The 17,219-nt window shown below is 45.9% G+C and overlaps 2 protein-coding genes across 2 annotated transcripts; one reads left to right on the top strand and one right to left on the bottom strand.

Moving 5' to 3' along the window:
* Positions 1–99: 99 nt before the first annotated feature.
* LOC126567138 (putative glutathione-specific gamma-glutamylcyclotransferase 2) lies at positions 100–862 on the bottom strand. Its single transcript, XM_050223370.1, has 2 exons — positions 653–862; positions 100–591 (listed from the first exon to the last, which is right to left on the bottom strand). Exons 1-2 carry the CDS (start codon positions 860–862, stop codon positions 100–102), a joined length of 702 nt encoding a protein of 233 aa, XP_050079327.1.
* A 4,479-nt stretch (positions 863–5,341) lies between these two features.
* LOC126556588 (HEAT repeat-containing protein 5B) lies at positions 5,342–16,948 on the top strand. The gene is made up of 7 exons (XM_050211917.1): positions 5,342–5,412; positions 7,447–9,528; positions 9,609–9,882; positions 10,180–10,212; positions 12,223–16,132; positions 16,228–16,242; positions 16,581–16,948. The coding sequence occupies exons 1-7, from the start codon at positions 5,342–5,344 to the stop codon at positions 16,946–16,948; spliced, it is 6,753 nt and encodes a 2,250-aa protein (XP_050067874.1).
* Positions 16,949–17,219: the final 271 nt, after the last annotated feature.

The following is a 17,219-nucleotide window of genomic DNA, read 5'->3' as shown; positions in this document are numbered from 1 at the left end:
TTTCTCATCCTTTTGGCCAAGCGTTTTTTTAGCGATTATCGGTGCCACATACCGCTAAAGAAGAGATCATTTTTTCTAACTCCGCTTGACATAAATGTTCTAACCCTCCTTGCTGAGTTCCGACCGATTGCCGTCACCCTCGCAGGCTGGTTCTGGTTTCCGTTGCACAGCTGCTAGTGGATCACGCATCTGCAGCAATTTTTCCAGCTCGAACAGATGGTCATCCCGTTCACCTGGGTACAGTTGTCGCATTGCCTCAGCCAGCCGGTACACGTACTCCGGATTTCGGCCACTCTGACCAACGGACGCAAGGATCTGTTCCGCAATCTGCTCTAAGGTATCGCTCTGTCCAGCGAATGATGGGTTGTCTTGTGTCGCTACGTACAGCAGAATCGATTGTGGATCGTTTAACTGTTCCGTGCTCCAAGGGTACGGATAAAAGCTAACACAATGTCGTTCGTATCCGTTCTTCTCTCGGTGATCGAGATGCTGCAGTACTTGTAGCTTGTCTTTTGCGCCAATCCGATAGCCCATGCCCCATACCTTCGATTCGGGATCGGCTGAGTGGATCAAGGTAACCACACGTCCGGGCTGCAACACAAGCATGCTTGGTTATTGTATTTCACACACTCAAGTAAAGGAAGCTACTGACCCGCTCTTCTGTGCCACGATGATCAATACTGTTTTGATAGAACCGCCGCAGAAATCCTTTGATGTAGCCGGTTCGCTTTTCTTCGAAGGGGAAATCGGCCTTCCATACCAGTGACCCGTACCCGAAAATCCATATATCCTCGTTCGGATTGTCTGCTTCTTCACCGTACTTAGCTGCACCCCGGATTGTTGCGTTTGTGGCTTCACTCATTGCTCGGTAAATATTCACAGATTTCAATAAACGCAGCAAATTTAGCGCCAATGTGACGAAATGAAGCCTAGTGATTTTGACGAGCAATTTGTTTTTCGATTTTTCTGAAGATGGAATGCCGTATGCTGAGCTCAACACACAAATCAGCTGTTTGCTGCGATCCATGCGCACTGCAGTACAAATTAAGGCCAACGTTTAGTGACATTTTGGATTTTAAATATTTTTAAAAGTTTTGATTTACTAGCTTTAGTTTATTTTATTGGGATGAAAATATTAATTACTCAATTTTAAAGAAAATTATGTGATTGTGAACATTATTTTTCCGTTGAACTCTCGATGCTGCCATATAACAAAGCTTCGTAATGTTCAATTTGACCTTCGTTTAATACAACTATTCAATTGTGGGCTGATAATTTCTTTTTTTTCAGTATAAAATGCAATGAACTATTTTAAACTGATCAAAAATAATAGAAAAAAAAACTCGACAAAATTACCCACGAGGATCGATCACAGTGAAAACACAGTCACCCTGTGTAGCAAAAGTTTTAAGTATTACGACAGACACTATAAACACAACAACGGTCGCAAAGCTGCCAAAACCAATGTTTTGGAAGAAAAAACAATAGACGAAAAAGTGACCAAATATTTCATGTCTTTTCCAGAAAAATGGGTTTTGTGAAATGCATTGCAAGTTGTTCATAGATAATACAGCAGCTCCACATCATCACTTTTAGGGAATAGTGTGGTGTGCTAGTGTGCAGCGAAAGGTTGCCGCTGCTAAAACTGCATCGTGTCACAGCACTACGTGAGGCAGACTAGCAGAAGGGCGAAAACGCGAGGAAGAAGTGCTCATACGCATTTTTCCTCTGCAAAAGTGTAGCTCGAATCAGCTGCTGAGAGCTTCAAAGTGCAAATTATGTTGAAATAACGTAAATAGTAAGTGCAATTGCAACAAAGAAGTATATGTAGTCTATTTCCTATTTCCTTAATTGTGAGTGCAATGTGCAGACCACCGCATGATAGTGCCAGTGCGTTTTCTCCACTATCTTTAGCTGGGTGACCCATTTCCTGATGATATCATTTTTGTGTGTGGTTCTTTTTTTTCTCTGTTCTCCCGCTTACACGCCTCCAATCATTCTGATTGACCATTCCAGGGACCTTGCGATACTGAAAATGTGCGTGGGCAGGAGAACAAAGTGCCTGAGAGTAGTGGTATGAGCGCTGAAAACATTTAGACATTTAGTTGGTTGTTCCGTATTGCTTTGCTATGATTTCGGGTGCCATTGTTGCACACGATTGCTACGATTGTTTCTTGATATTTGGCCATGTGTTGTTGCCGTGACGATATGTGTGGATTGCTCATCACCATTCTATTCAGTTGGTTCGATAGTATCCATGCGCCGTAAATGCGTGTGAGCAATGTGTGTGTGTGCGCGATGGAACCGCTATTGCCACCGCTGGTCGCGGACCACTGAACGGTGACGGAATTGGCGGACGTGTTTGATTAAAAAAAAAGTTATCACGAAACGAATCGAATGTAAATGGAAGACGTAATTGTACGTACAAAATTATACGGAAGAAAATCAATCGGAATTGGGGAAAGGAAGAACCGTCGAGACGGCCCGGTGATAACAGGCAACAAGCGGGCCGGGCTTCACACGGCAGGATCGGGGTACAAATCCCACCCGGACCGTTCCTCCGTAGTGAGGACTGACTACCGAACTACGTGGTATTTGTGAGTCTAGTCATTCGATGACCGGTGTGACCTAGAAGTTTAGAAGAAGAGAAACCATGAAAAGGAACTGTTATTGCAAAATATGCACCACGGTCGAGTTGATGAATTCAGCAACTTATTGTATAAAACCACTGATGAATTCAAACCAAAATTTTACAAAATGTTCAGAAATATTTTAAGTTTAAAATTGCCTAGTTTAACTCCCTACTGTACCTGTGCTGGACAATGGTCTACTGTGATGTGTTATAAGTGCTCTCAACGAAGTTAATAATGCATACAGCAAGAATGTTTCAATTCCTACATTATTGGTCCAAAAATCCTAATGTATTTTACATTAGGAAAATGTAAAATACATTAGGATTTTTTAATATACATTAATTTATCTTTTAGTATGAGCATATAAAGAAGTTCAGTTCGTAACCAACCAGTTGCGGAACATTTGAAATTTGAATAGCCAACCGAAACTGTGATAAGCTTCCTTTCCCCAACCACTGTTTTAAATCATGAATGGTAACATTTGTGTGCATAAATTGCGTAAACACTTCTTCAAGGAGACAGTCGGTAAATTATTAGTTGGAAACAGTTGCTAAAAGTTGGCATCATTCGAACAGCAGTAGTCTACCGCTGCTTCTTCTCCTACCCACCAAACTGCCAACCGTTGGCATTCTTCGGTTGCCAAAAAAGATTTCACTTTTATGGGTCGCTGTGTTCCGATCGGGGAGTTGGGGAGGCAGGGGGGGGAAGGGGAAGAAGTGACCATACAACCCACTACACGCAACTAAACCAACCGGCGTCAGTCGTCTTTTATGGGTCGTTTGGCTGGCAGACAGACTAAACAGCACCGTCCACGGCAAGACAGTCATTAAAAACGATCTCGCTCTCTCTCCGAAGTTGCAGCAATGTGTATCTTCTTGGTCCCCCGTATCTGTATCAGCCGGCAAATGGGATGCTGCTGGAGCTAGGGCTATCAGTGAGCAATGGAGTCCCTAGAGGCTTTTTGCAGTTGGCGTGTTTAGCGATGGTTAGCCTCCCTTTCTCTCGGTGAGATGATGGGCTCAATGGGCAGCAGAATGAAGTTTCGTGTTTGGTTACCGTTACTGTTGGTGATTAGTTTGAAATATACTAATCGGTATTGCTTAATTTGCCGTTTGTACTTGTAGCGAAGGAACCTGCACAAACATTCTAGGACCTTTTTGCTTTCAAGCTTGAAGATAACATACTGGAAAACACTTTTTCTCTAAGCAGAAGGTCGTACTACCATCAACCATAAGCTTAATGGATACATATTATAAAATATGAGCGTTTTGAAATGCTTTCACTTTATTGTGTTTTGAATGCAGAATCATTCGATATGGATATTTTTGATGGCATGTTAATAACGTCAAAACACAAGTGACTTCAATCCTGCCCCACTATGGAATTCTCATGATTAATCACACAGAAAACCCGGGGTGTACTCGTAGGTGTGTGAACTGGTTGTTACACAATATCAAATCGACGACGATTATGATAACTTTCCTACGCTTTACACGTTTTTTAGGAAGAATAAAACCTTCGCCCTTGCCCATTACCGCTCATTCGAAGGGCCTTGTGGGACGGTGAAGGGAGGTGTCCGCGCTTATGGTGAAAGAAACTAGGAAGAAAAAAAGACTACCCAAACAACGGACGGCGCCCCACAAAGTGTACCAAAGCGCGAGAGAAGCGAGAGAGTAAAATGCCAGTCAAAAGCTACTTTATTGGGTCGATGGCTTTGGTTTGAAAAAAAAAAAAAGAAAAAAGGATGATGCTCACTTGCCGACGAGCCTTTCTCGAGTTGCAGCGACCAATGCCGCGGTTGCTAAGAAGCATAAAAAAAACGTAGCATGGTACAGCATACCTTCATCATGTTGGCGGTTCTTTCTATTCTCTCTTGGTCTCTCTCGCGCGGTATCCTGTTTCCGACGAGCGCGAAGGCTTTTGGATCGTCTTCGTGCGAACCCGGAGAACCGGTAATAAATGCATCGTGGTCAATTTTCCGCTGTTCCGTCCGTTCGTTTGTTCAACATAGAAGCACCATTGCTTTGCTTTCAGTTTGCCCCGGAACGGTGTCGCGTGACGGTCGTTCGAATTCTTGCCGTGTGTTCTTGGGCATACACGCGCGGTTGTCCTTCGGTCTTTGTACCAAACCATTCCAAGTAGGTGCGTTGTCCAAATCGGTACTCGTGAAACGTTCACCAGTATAAAATGCAAAAGGCGCGTAGAGGCCTTTGGATCAATAGTTTCACTTTTTTTCATTGTTCAAAGGAGATCTCCAAAGACGGGTGCCTTGGCTTGGAAAAAAAAGCCGTTAAAGTGTGTGGTGCTGTGTGCAAAGCTAAAATAAACCCACAATGCGCTTAATATGCTTCACGGCGAGTGTTAAAAAATGTGCAAAAAAACATCTGACCTAGCATTTGAATCGTTGTAAACAAAATCAAAACGTTTCCGTTGCGATTTTTATTGCCTGCGGTCAGTTGATCGTACAGCATCATGTGTAGTAGCGCCACGTGTTCTGTTTCTCTATTTTATGGCTTCTCCATGTCAAAGAAGGATTGATGAATACATTCGAGAAAAGCAAATCCATGCTGTAAAGCGATTAACTGTCCTTAAAAATGTATCACCAGTCATTCGACCGCTCTGTCGCTTAGTGTCCAATTTTGCTCAGCTAAGTGATTTCGCAAACGGCACCAGCGATAGCAATTTTGCACATCGCCTACCATCATCACATGGTGGATAAAATCCGATTACACAAAAACGTGGACAGTATGGGACACATCGAACATCTATCGCTGTTTCGGTAAATAAACAAATCAAGCATATGAAATATTACTTTCTCATGTTATTGTTAGCGCAGCAAGTTCGGGGTCAAACAACAAAAAACGCATGCTTCGCCCGCTTCACCTGATGGTAACGAATGTGAGGAACCGAAGCTACGGCTTCTCCCGTTCACGGTCAACCTTTCCATCACCTAGTTCAAGCCATCGCCTAGTTAAACCAGGGAAAATGTAATTTGATTCCGTTAGCTCTTTTGTCTTTTCCTCGTCCATTAAACAAACATTTCTCGGCTTTTGATTTACAAAAAAAGTCGAACAGCGTGTTTCCGCTTCTTTTACGCATTTTGTGGCCTGGTAAGAGATGAGATCATGCGCAGAGGAGTGAGTCTGCAATCATGCTACTTTGAGCACCGACATGCCAACCACATTGTACACTTTGGTAGCAATATAAGGAAAGTTGCTGGACATTAAACTCCTTATATGGCTTCTTCAGTCAAGACCGCTGAACTGACCAATCGAATCGGTGTGTGACGAGCAATATTTAACAGTTGATAGAATAACTGAGCACAACATATACATAAAAAATACTGTACTGTAACCAGTAAAATTGCATGGATTTCTTTAATAAATGTTTAATTTAAATTTTGAAATCCAATATTTGCATCAGCCATCTTGCGGCCTTTTGCCGGCACTTAAACCACAAGTGTCAAAAAATAATTTGTTAACCTTTTTTTCTGTCAAAAGATCGTCTATTTAATCATTTTATCCCTGACATTGTTCAGGGGAATTGTGCCTACTACGGACTCCACAAACTCCTGCGATCCAGAAGACTCCAACAACACACGAAATGCACGATTTACCGCACCTTGAGACGTCCGGTAGTCCTCTACGGGTACGAGTCTTGGACTATGCTGACGGAAGACGCCAATGCACACGCCATTTTCGAACGGCGGGTGTTAAGGACTTTCTTTGGGGGTGTGTGCGAGCAGGGCGTGTGGCGAAGGAGAATGAACCACGAGCTAGCTGAGTTGTTTGGCGGTGCTGATATCCTGACGGTAGTCAAAGCCGGAAGGATACGTTGACTGGGGCACGTGATAAGGATGCCGGACTCATGCCCACCAAGAAGGTGCTCGTCAGCGATCCGTTCGGCACGAGGCGTAGAGGAGCGCAGCGAGCTCGTTGGCTGGATCATGTGGAGTCTAACCTGTCGGAGATAGGATGCAGCCGTGGATGGAGGACTGCAGCCCTAGATCGAGTTTCCTGGAAACTGATTGGAGACCTGGCCATGTCGACACGACGTGCTGAATCTTGAGCAGGCCAAAGAAGAAGAAGAAGAAGATCCCTGAGATTGACCATGCTTTGCCATTATTTAGATGGATTTTCCGCTTCAAACGGATCTAGAAAATTGCGATCGGATGGTACCTTAGCACACACTAAGCACACTTAGGTTGTCTACTTGAGATCGCCCAGAATCCCCAACACTCCTTTTTTCCGACGCTTGTTTCGAATAGATAGCAATACTACTTTGCCATCTTTTTGGCACTTTCTTATGCATGTGGCAACTATTTGGAGGCTCCTTGTATTACAAGTCACATTGATCAATGTCATTTTCGGAGAAAATAAAACGAGATGTGACGTCCTTTTCATTGATTGAGAACCGCAGTTTCTGTTTAATGGTCCAGGAGCTTAAAATTGGTCGGATGGTCATATCAAGGCTCCCACTCTTTAAACTATTTCTTCTCTAGATAGATGTTTGCCTGATCTTATCCGGCAGACAGGAAATGTGACACAACGCCTGACTTTTCTCGGGTCCGGATTGGCGATAGGGGTTCAAATCCCATCCGAACCGTTCCCCCGTAGTGAGAACTGACTATCCAAATACACGTGGTATAAGCAAGTCTAATAAAAGTCAAGCCAATAAAAGCCGGCGAGACCTAGAAGGTCGTTAAGTTATGAAGAAGAAGAAGAAAATTTGTTCATTAATTGAATATATGTTTTCCTCATGAGCATTTTTAATTCCAAAAAATTAATTAGTTCGTTTCTGACTGTGATTACAGATACATTCGCGACGCAGCGACCTTGTCGTTAAAACACTTCCCTCAACTTCATCCGTTCGAACCTGACCCGGGCATTAGTGCAACAGACGAAGACGAAGAAGCAGCGGAACTAAGCGCCAGAATGGAGCTCTCACACAGCCTAACACTGAACGAGACCGCCCTCAACCAGCTGCCCGAACAAAAGCGTCCCGTATTTATCTTCGAATGGTTACGCTTCCTCGACAAGGTGCTGGTGGCGGCCCAAAAGTCCGACATTAAGGGCTGCCAAAAGAAGCTGGTCGAACAACTAACACAACACATCCAGGGTGCCCCCGGGCCTCCAACGCGCAAGCTAATCGCACGCTGTTTAGCCACCCTTTTCTCCGTCGGCGATACGTTTCTGCTGTTCGAAACGGTTAACAAATGCAACGATATACTGAAAAACAAGGACGACTCGCCCAGCTATCTACCAACCCGGCTGGCCGCCATCTGTGTCGTGGGTTGCATGTACGAGAAACTCGGTCGCATGATGGGCCGATCGTACGAGGAAACGGTTCAGATTTTGCTTAAATCGCTCAAGAACGCTGAATCACAGTCGCGCATCGAAATCATGATGACGCTCGAGAAAGTGTGCGCTGGCATGGGCTCGGCCATCTCGAACGTGCACAAGGACATCTACAAAGCGGTACGTTACTGTCTTACCGATCGCGTAATGGCGGTGCGGGTAGCGGCCTCCAACTGTCTGCTCGAGATGACCAAACACGCCCCGTTTCTGTACACGTCAGAGCTGGAAAGTTTAGCATCGCTGTGCTTCCGTGCTTTCGATAGCTGCAACTACGAGGTCCGCTGTGCGGTGGCAAAGCTGCTCGGTACACTGATAGCTTGCACACAGAATGGTAGCTTGCGCAACTTTAGCAGCATGACGGCTTCAGCATCTAGTACGAAATCCCTCCGCCCGGTGTCACTCGATGAAGCGCTCGGTGTGCTGATGTCGGGTTTTCTGCGTGGCGGTGTATCGTTCCTCAAGGGTACGGGTGAAATCATTAAGGGAAGTTCGGGAGTTAACAGGGAGGTGCGGGTCGGCGTTACCCATGCGTACGTCGTGTTTGTCCAGACGATGGGAGGACTGTGGTTGGAGCGAAACATGCAATCGTTCCTGGTGCACGTGCTCGACTTGGTGGCGAATCCGAAGGCGGCCTCCTCACACGTCGATGCAGTTTATTCGCGCAAATGCATCAATTTTATACTTCGCTCCGTGATTGGGAAGATGCTGGGCGAGAAGGCACAATCATCCGCCTGCAAGGAGCTAATCCATCTGATCGCAAAGCAGATGAACTCGATCGATTTTAATCCGGAAAATGCAAAGGATTCCAACCAAGAGACACTGTTCAGCCAACATCTGCTTGTCTGTGCGCTACAGGAACTGGGCAGTTTGGTGCTGCTGCTTGGCACGACGGCACAGAACCTGCTTGCCGATCAGTCGCTTAACTTTATCGATGCAATCTGTGCCGTACTGATCCATCCGTGTATGGCCGCCCGGCTCGCTGCAGCTTGGTGTTTACGGTGCGTTTGTGTTGCGGTCCCGAGTCAAATTACGCCGCTGATTGATCGGTTTATTGATGCGATTGAAAAGATGCGCACCTCACCGGATGCAATCTCCGGGTACAGTGGCGCATTGGCGGCAGTACTCGGAGGGGTACGATATTCGCCCCTGGGTATACCACACACGCGAGGAAAAGTCATTTTTAACACAGCAGAGGAACTGCTACGTACGGCTAGCCAAAATAGTCGCCTGTCTCTGAATCGGACACAGGCTGGATGGCTTCTAATTGGAGCGATCATGACACTCGGTGTGCCAGTGGTTAAGGGTTTACTGCCCCGAATGCTGCTACTATGGCGCAATGCTTTTCCACGATCAACAAAAGAGCTAGAGTCGGAAAAGGCTCGCGGTGACGCATTTACCTGGCAAGTTACGCTGGAAGGACGTGCCGGAGCATTATCCGTGATGCACAGTTTCCTGCTGCACTGTCCCGAACTCGTTACGGACGATATAACACGCCGTCTGCTGACGCCCATCGAAAGCGCTCTGGCCATGCTGATCAAGTAAGTGATGGTCGTGCGTTAGCTTTTTGTCTTTATTATTAAAGACCAACTGGGGGTTTTTTTTGTTTGTTCGTTTGCAGCATAACGTCAGTGCTGAAAAACTATGGACAACATTTAAAAGCACCGACCGCAATGGTACGATTGCGTTTGTACGAAACCCTATCACTGCTACCGGCAAACGCGTTGGAATCATCGTACACTCATCTGCTCCGGATGCTGGTGTCGGAATTTACACTTACGGAAAACCCGGCCAATACTACAACGTCCTTCCTGCGGCAGATGTGTCATGGTGATGATTCAATTATACTGGGCACCTGGTTACAGGACACCGATCATCGTACGATTGAAGATCAGGTAAGAAAACGAGTACGATCATCCCTTCTCATCAACCCATCATCAAACCTTCTAAGGATCTCAAAATATCGTACAATTTGAGTTTCGGTGGATATACAATATTAACCATTGTTGTAAATTTGACTATTTTCTTCCTTCTATCTCACACCACCTTGCCCGGGGGGTCTTCCTTCTTCTCTTACTTTTGTCATCGGTTTGATGTATGTTTTTTAAATACATTTTTTGTATTGCGATTACGATCATGAAACAACAACGAAAAAAAAACACACACAAATATATCGCACACTACAAATCTAGATGGAACCGAACCGTAAGGCGGACGGTGATTATGTAAGTGAGCCTCATTTCTAGTTCCCTGTCTGTATCCCTCTGTGATTTGCTTGCCTCATAACTTCTACTGCCGTCTTTTTGCCATTCCTGCGTTAAAATGCACAACACATTGTCATCGAACGCCACAAATAGAGACGCAATTTGGCGCGATTATTTTCGGTACATTGTTGTACTTCGCTTTTCATTCCTATCCTCATTCATTTCATCGTGATCGTGTTGTTTTGCTACAAGAGCATCTTACATTTTTTTCTGCTGTATATTATAAATGCAAAACACCTATACTATGGCAAGCATTTGTTTGTGATTGAAGTTTTTTTTAGTTAATATCCTTTTTTGTGTGTTATTCATATTTAATTTATTTTTTGAACAATCGCACTTTGAATTTGTGCACTATTGTATTGTTTTGCTTCATACTACTGTTGCTACACTGACTTTTGTTTAGTTGAGATTATCTTTCGTTTTTTTTTTTTATTTATTTGAACGATATTTAACTCGTCCACTTTCTATAGCAATACCTAGATAATTAGTCCAGGGTGACGTGACAAAGTACGGATGGAATTCAAAACCCGGTCCTGTTATACGCGTTCCAGGACTCTTGTGGAGAAATAGTGCCAAAAAAAAAAAGAAAACTCCTTTTCAAAGCAGTAACATGCAACATATTGTTCGGTTTTACGCACAAGTATAAGCAAATTTTTTCGTCCAAATATAATAACAAATTATTCATAATTCTTCGGAATTCGCGAATCAAAACATTTGGATATTATTGCAAAGTGTAAACTTTCTTTTCTTTCATCCTGCCATAGCCCTATGTCCTAGTTAATTTCTTAATTAGCCCATTAGGTCAGCGATTGTTGAAACGACACACAGTTAATTGAGATAAGGACAGTTACATTGGCAATAATTTACACCAATTCTGCTAAGCTGATTGTTTCTAAAAAACAGGCAAATAAATTGATTAGTTTACTCACTTGACATGAAACTTCACTAGAACCTGACAGCAATTAGTATCTATGGTATTGAAGGGAAAGCTCCATTTTTCCGGAACAGAACGGAACTAGTCTATTTCCCGAAAGCAACGATATAAACCTTTTAGGTTCTTTGAACCTACGTTAACACATAATGAGAAATGTCAGTCAGTAGTTGTCAGTGGTGTTTACTCGTCTACACAAAAAAAGCCGTAAACCAAGGACAGTCGTGTCTCTAGAGAGGACTTGAAGCTCCCCAAATAAAACATTTTTGACAAATTAAAAATAAATAGAAGAAGCATTAACACTTGCTTTGCTACTTTCAGCGTTGGTTTCGTAGTAATGTAATGGAACTTTATACAGGATAGAAATAGTTGGTGGTATGCACTTTATAACTTTCACCTGGACAGTAAAATTTAGGTGCAAAAAACCTACTTTATGATTTTATTGGTACCCAGATTCTATCGAACAATTGAAGGAACCGTAAGAACTTAATCATTTCGGATTTAGTGAGACATGCTCTCAACGGGTTTTTTGTGTTATCCCTAATACATTCGGGAGATTTTTTTCACGTCAAAATTCAACAGCAAATAATTGTAGTGTTAAGATCTAAAACACATTTTGATAACGGCAATTTAATACAATAAAATTTTGAATATGAGATCGATGTTTTACCTAATCCCACGAATAGATTCGTCAAAACTATAGGTTGCATCTATAGAAAGTGGTCGCAGTGTATCAGTAATAAGCGAACTTTTATGCAATTACCAATCGATCCAGCACCACCAGTAAGCAACCCAGACCGTCATCATTTTGAATCCAAAAGCATTCTTCACGTATATGCCTCATTTTTCATCTATGCTTGTTTACAAATATCAAGCTTTTGTTTTTTGTTCTGTAGAGCGTGTGGTAGCGTAACTAGCAAAATTCAAACGAAAAAATACCTGCTTCACTCCCAGCAGCGAGACAGAAGAAAACCATCGTTACCAAGATAAAAAAAAATATACATATTATTGATTAATTTACCGCTTGTCTTGTGTTTTAGCTTCAACCGAACAGTGCCGCAGGTTCCGGCGCACTCGAACACGATGCCTGCTGTCTGTTCCGCGGAATTGCCCCGGGCGAACAGTGTCCCGGTCCGTTACCGCTCGGTGTTGCCGTGATCGATATGTCCGTCATACTGTTCGGGCTCATCTTTCCGAAGGTCGCCAACAAGCACCGGCTACAGATGTTGGAACACTTTGGCGAGTGTATAAAACACGCGAAAAGTTCGCGCCAGGAAGCGGTCCAAATGAACATTTTCACCGCCCTGCTGAGTGGGTTGAAAGGATTAACCGAAACGAAGACAGCAATCGGACAGGACGATGTACGCAAGAGTGCTACGAATTTGATAATTAACGCATTAACCAGTGCGAATCCGATACTGCGCTGTGCAGCTGGTGAGGCACTCGGGCGGATCGCGCAGGTTGTAGGTGATTCGCGTGTAACGGCCGAATTGGCACAGACAAGCTTCGATCGGCTTAAGTCTGCCCGGGATGTTGTGACACGCACCGGACATTCATTGGCGTTGGGTTGTTTGCATCGGTACGTTGGTGGCATGGGCTCATCGCAGCATCTGAACACAAGTGTGTCCATCTTGCTAGCACTGGCACAGGATGGAAGTTCACCGGTGGTACAAGTGTGGTCACTGTACGCCCTTTCGCTGATAGCCGATTCCGGTGGGCCAATGTTTCGGGGATACGTTGAACCAACGCTTTCACTCGCTCTAAAGCTCTTGCTGACGGTACCGCAGTCTCACGTCGATGTGCATCAGTGCATTGGACGCGTACTGAGTGCGCTAATTACGACAATCGGACCCGAGCTGCAGATGGATTCAAATTCGGTCGCCACAGCAAGATCTTCGTTTCTGTGCGCGGCAGCCATCATGCAAGCCCATTCGGATCCATTGGTGCAGGCCGAAGCGACGGGATGCTTACAGCAGCTACATCTATTCGCTCCACGCAACGTCAACCTATCCTCGCTAGTTCCTAACCTTTGTCAGAACCTTAGCAGTAACTATTTAATGCTGCGAAAGGCGGCCGTGTCCTGCCTGCGACAGCTAACGACCCGCGAAGCAAAGGAGGTGTGCGAACACGCGGCAAATCTCGTAAGCGACGAGGATCGCTACGCACTATCGGATTACGGGCTGCCCGGCGTGCTGTTCGGGATGCTGGACACAGAAAGCGATAGCCAGATGGTGAGAAACATACACGATACGATCACCTCAATGCTACAGATACTGGCGGCGGAGAATTTGTCCCAGTGGTTAAGCATGTGCAAAAATGTGCTAACGGTCGCTTCGGATGCGTCTGTTGGAGCGGATGGAGGAGCGGTCGTTGGAGCGGCCGGTGCAGCTAGTGGTGGTATCGGAACAGGTGCAGGAAGTGGTGGAGCCACCGCTGGAAAGGATGGTGGCACTGGCGATGGTGGCGATGGAGACGATGGTGATGATGATGACGAAGACGACGACGATAACATGGAGTTCCACGCGGAAGATCACCAGGCAACACATCCGGCAGTGCAACCACGCTGGCCAACGCGCGTATTCGCGGCCGAATGTGTACGCAAAATTATTGCCACGTGTGAAAATGCTAGCTCGAATCATTTCGATCTCTTGGCCGCGAAAGAGATGCAGATGACTAAATCGCGCGGCGATTTTCTCGTCCTACATTTGTCCGACTTGATCCGGATGGCGTTTATGGCAGCGACCAGTGATTCGGACCAGCTGCGACTGGAGGGCTTAAAAACGTTGCAGGAAATCATAGACAAGTTTGCGCACGTGCCCGAACCAGAATTTCCTGGCCATTTACTATTGGAGCAGTTTCAGGCGCAGGTCGGGGCGGCCCTTAGGCCTGCCTTTTCCCAGGACACTCCCTCGCACGTGACGGCAGCGGCATGTGAAGTTTGTAGCGCGTGGATCGGGTCGGGGGTGGCGCGCGATTTGAACGATTTGCGCCGTGTCCATCAGCTGCTCGTGTCGAACCTGAGCAAGCTGAGCAGCCGGACGAACAGTACGCAGCTGTACAACGAAAGTATGGCCACGCTGGAGAAGTTGAGCATCCTGAAGGCATGGGGTCAGGTGTACATTATGGCGATGGTTGGGCATGGGGCGGCACCGGCTAGTCAGATGTTGAAAAGGCTTAGCACTGTTGGTGGGGGTAGTTCCCATCATTCCCAGCTGGCGGTTGGTGCGACACAACCGAAAGAATTCAGTCGCTTAGCGTTTGATGACGAGTTCGGTGAGTTTGAAAGCCGGGGTGAAAGTTTGCTTTCGCTTGTGCAACCGGAATTGGAGAATTTGTCCAAACATTGGTTAGCAGCGTTGAAGGATTACGCGTTGCTGTCTTTGCCGGTAGAGTACGCGAGTCAGCTGCCGCACGATGGAGGCGCATTCTACACGAACGACACGATGAACCTATCGAAACCGCATTATCTTATCTCGTGGCCACCAATACTGTACGCGGCGGCGCTTTGGTTGAATGCAGAAGGGTTCCAGCAGGACGACAAACATCAGCAACAAGTGTCGCGTGAGCAGGAGGAAGATCGGGCAAATGCGAACGATGCGCCAAACACAACGGCCCCAGTTTCTAAGGGACAATCGATAACGGGGACGATATCACACGGTAGTTTAAGTGCGGATCGGTTCCATCTTATCTTTGGCATCTGTATGGAGGCACTGTGTAGTACACGGACGAACGAAAAGTTGGACAGTGTCATTGCGTGTCTGCAGTCGCTGTACACCGTGTTTGATTCGACCTGGTCACGCGAAATGCTGATGCAGAACAAAACGCTTCCCGTCGAACTGTGCAACGTGCTACACCGGTTAATCCTGACGCGGGATAGTGTGGAGGTACAGTATCTGTGTATTTCGATCCTTAAGCAAACGATAGCCGCCGCCAACGAGTGTCTGGAGCGGGAAAAGGAAGAGGAACGAAGGAACAAGCTAACCGATGCTTCCGGGGACGATGATGCTAGCACGGGTGAGAATGGAAATGGCGTGACGGAAGATCCTCACGCAATGGACGTGGACTACCTCGGAGAGGGTGGAGAAGAGGGTGAAATTCTTCCCGGAAAGTCCCTTGTGTACGCGGTGCTGGAAGTGGTACTTTGTCTGCTCGCACGACAGATTCCCGGTATGAACCCTTCGCAGAGCACTCGTGTCGCTAATGAGCAGTTGCAGCGTCAGCTAGCTCAGGCACAAAACGGACTCATCAAGCTGGGCGATGATAACAGTTTGCTGGTGGCAAGTGCAATTCAAAGTCTGAACGAACTCCCCTCCCTATGTTCACCACTCGGTGCCCTTTCCATTCTGCCCACTGTTCTGTATCTTACCACGGGCGTAATAAAGGAAGTGGCCACCAAATCCGTACACGACGAGTCACTGATTGCGAGTACGAACGTTGTGGTGCAGGCGGCCATACAGCTGCTGAAGGTACTCGCGACCCATCGGTACGCCAAGCAGGAGGACGATCCACAGCAGCAGTCCGGTGGTGAATGGCGCAAATTGCTTCAGAGTGCACTCGGACGGATAATCGATCTCACCAAGACGGGTTGCGAGGAAACGAAGATGGACGAGGTAACGGTCATGTTGGCGATCGCCGTCTTTCTGCTCCATTCACCGGCGGATGTTGTTTCCGTGCCGAATCTACAGTATCCGTGCATCAATCACTTTCGCCAGTGCTTCCAAAGTGCTTCGCTGCCGGTTCGTCTCAAGTGTGTGCAGACGATGCGTTCGATCTTTGCGAATTGTGAGCTCCGGGTGTCGACACCGTACATACATGCGTTGGCACCGCGGCTGATCGAGCATCTGTACACGGAGCAGGCAAGCAATCCGGCTAACGAGCAGGAGTTGGCGTTGGTGCTGGAGGGTGTTACGACGGTCGAAACGCTGATTGCATTAGCGGAACCACAGAATCGTAAGTATTTCTTTTTTGTTTTTAAGTCTCTTACGGTTAACAATACTTATGTCGCTAATGTTCATGACTTTCATGCTAACACGAATGGAAAAAAGGAGAATTGATGCAAGGTAATAATAACAAAGATTTTTGACCCGGTTGTCCATTTCCTATGCAATGCAGGGGTTTCCAAAATGCGACACGCAACGAACATTAAATTAAATCCAATTAAAGACAAAAAGTCTTTAATTGGAGCTTGTCTGTAAGGTCGCTTTAACCCAGGGAAAAATGCCGCCTGAGAAATCCTTTATATTATGTTCGATGTATATTGCGTCCCTTATATACCAACATTTGGAAACCTCTGCTATCATAACATAACTTAACTAATCGAAAAAATTGCAACAATTTCATTTATTAACTATTTCTTCCTATGCTTCTTTTTCCACTGTCCGATCCGCCTCGCCTGCAGGCATCCAGATGCTGACCTTGCTCGTGCCTATCCTCATCAACTATCTGGATGATCCGGAGCAGCTCCAACAGCAGCAGCAACAACAACGAACAACCAAATCAAAGTACGTGACGGCACTGAACGATCACGCCATACAGTGGCTAATGAAGATCGGCCTAAAGTACCCGCAAGAGTTCAAAACGTTCATGGCCCAAGCACCGGAATTGCGGCGCAAGCTGGAAGCCGCCATCAAGCGCAACCAGATGAATGCAACGCTGCAGAAGAGCAAGAGCGAGGCGGCGAACGCCGCTGCACGGAATAGTGCCGCACAACAGCAGAAACCGACCATACAGCTAAAGACGGATTTCAGTAATTTTAGCTTTGCATAGAGAAATCGGACGCTTTTCGCTCGTGTTGCGTTCTGGTCCAGGGCACCAGCACTTACCTGCAGCAATCAATCAATTAATCGATCAAATTCTCGCTGAAGAAGATGTGCATGTTGTGTGAGTACTTTTCCTTCGCCTATAAAAACCCACTTGCTCTAAATCCTACCCCTCCTCAACTACTAGTATATTCTAATTATTTATGCAATTATAAGCGAATGTGTCCCCATATTGTCGCCACGTAAAAACCCCTATTTGCGGTGTAGTAGATGGTAGT

Source organism: Anopheles maculipalpis, chromosome 2RL, assembly GCF_943734695.1.
Source record: "Anopheles maculipalpis chromosome 2RL, idAnoMacuDA_375_x, whole genome shotgun sequence".
In the NCBI taxonomy this organism is placed as follows: Eukaryota; Metazoa; Arthropoda; class Insecta; order Diptera; family Culicidae; genus Anopheles; species Anopheles maculipalpis.
Note: the sequence above shows the minus strand (reverse complement) of the source record. Positions and strands in the feature narration are given on the sequence as shown.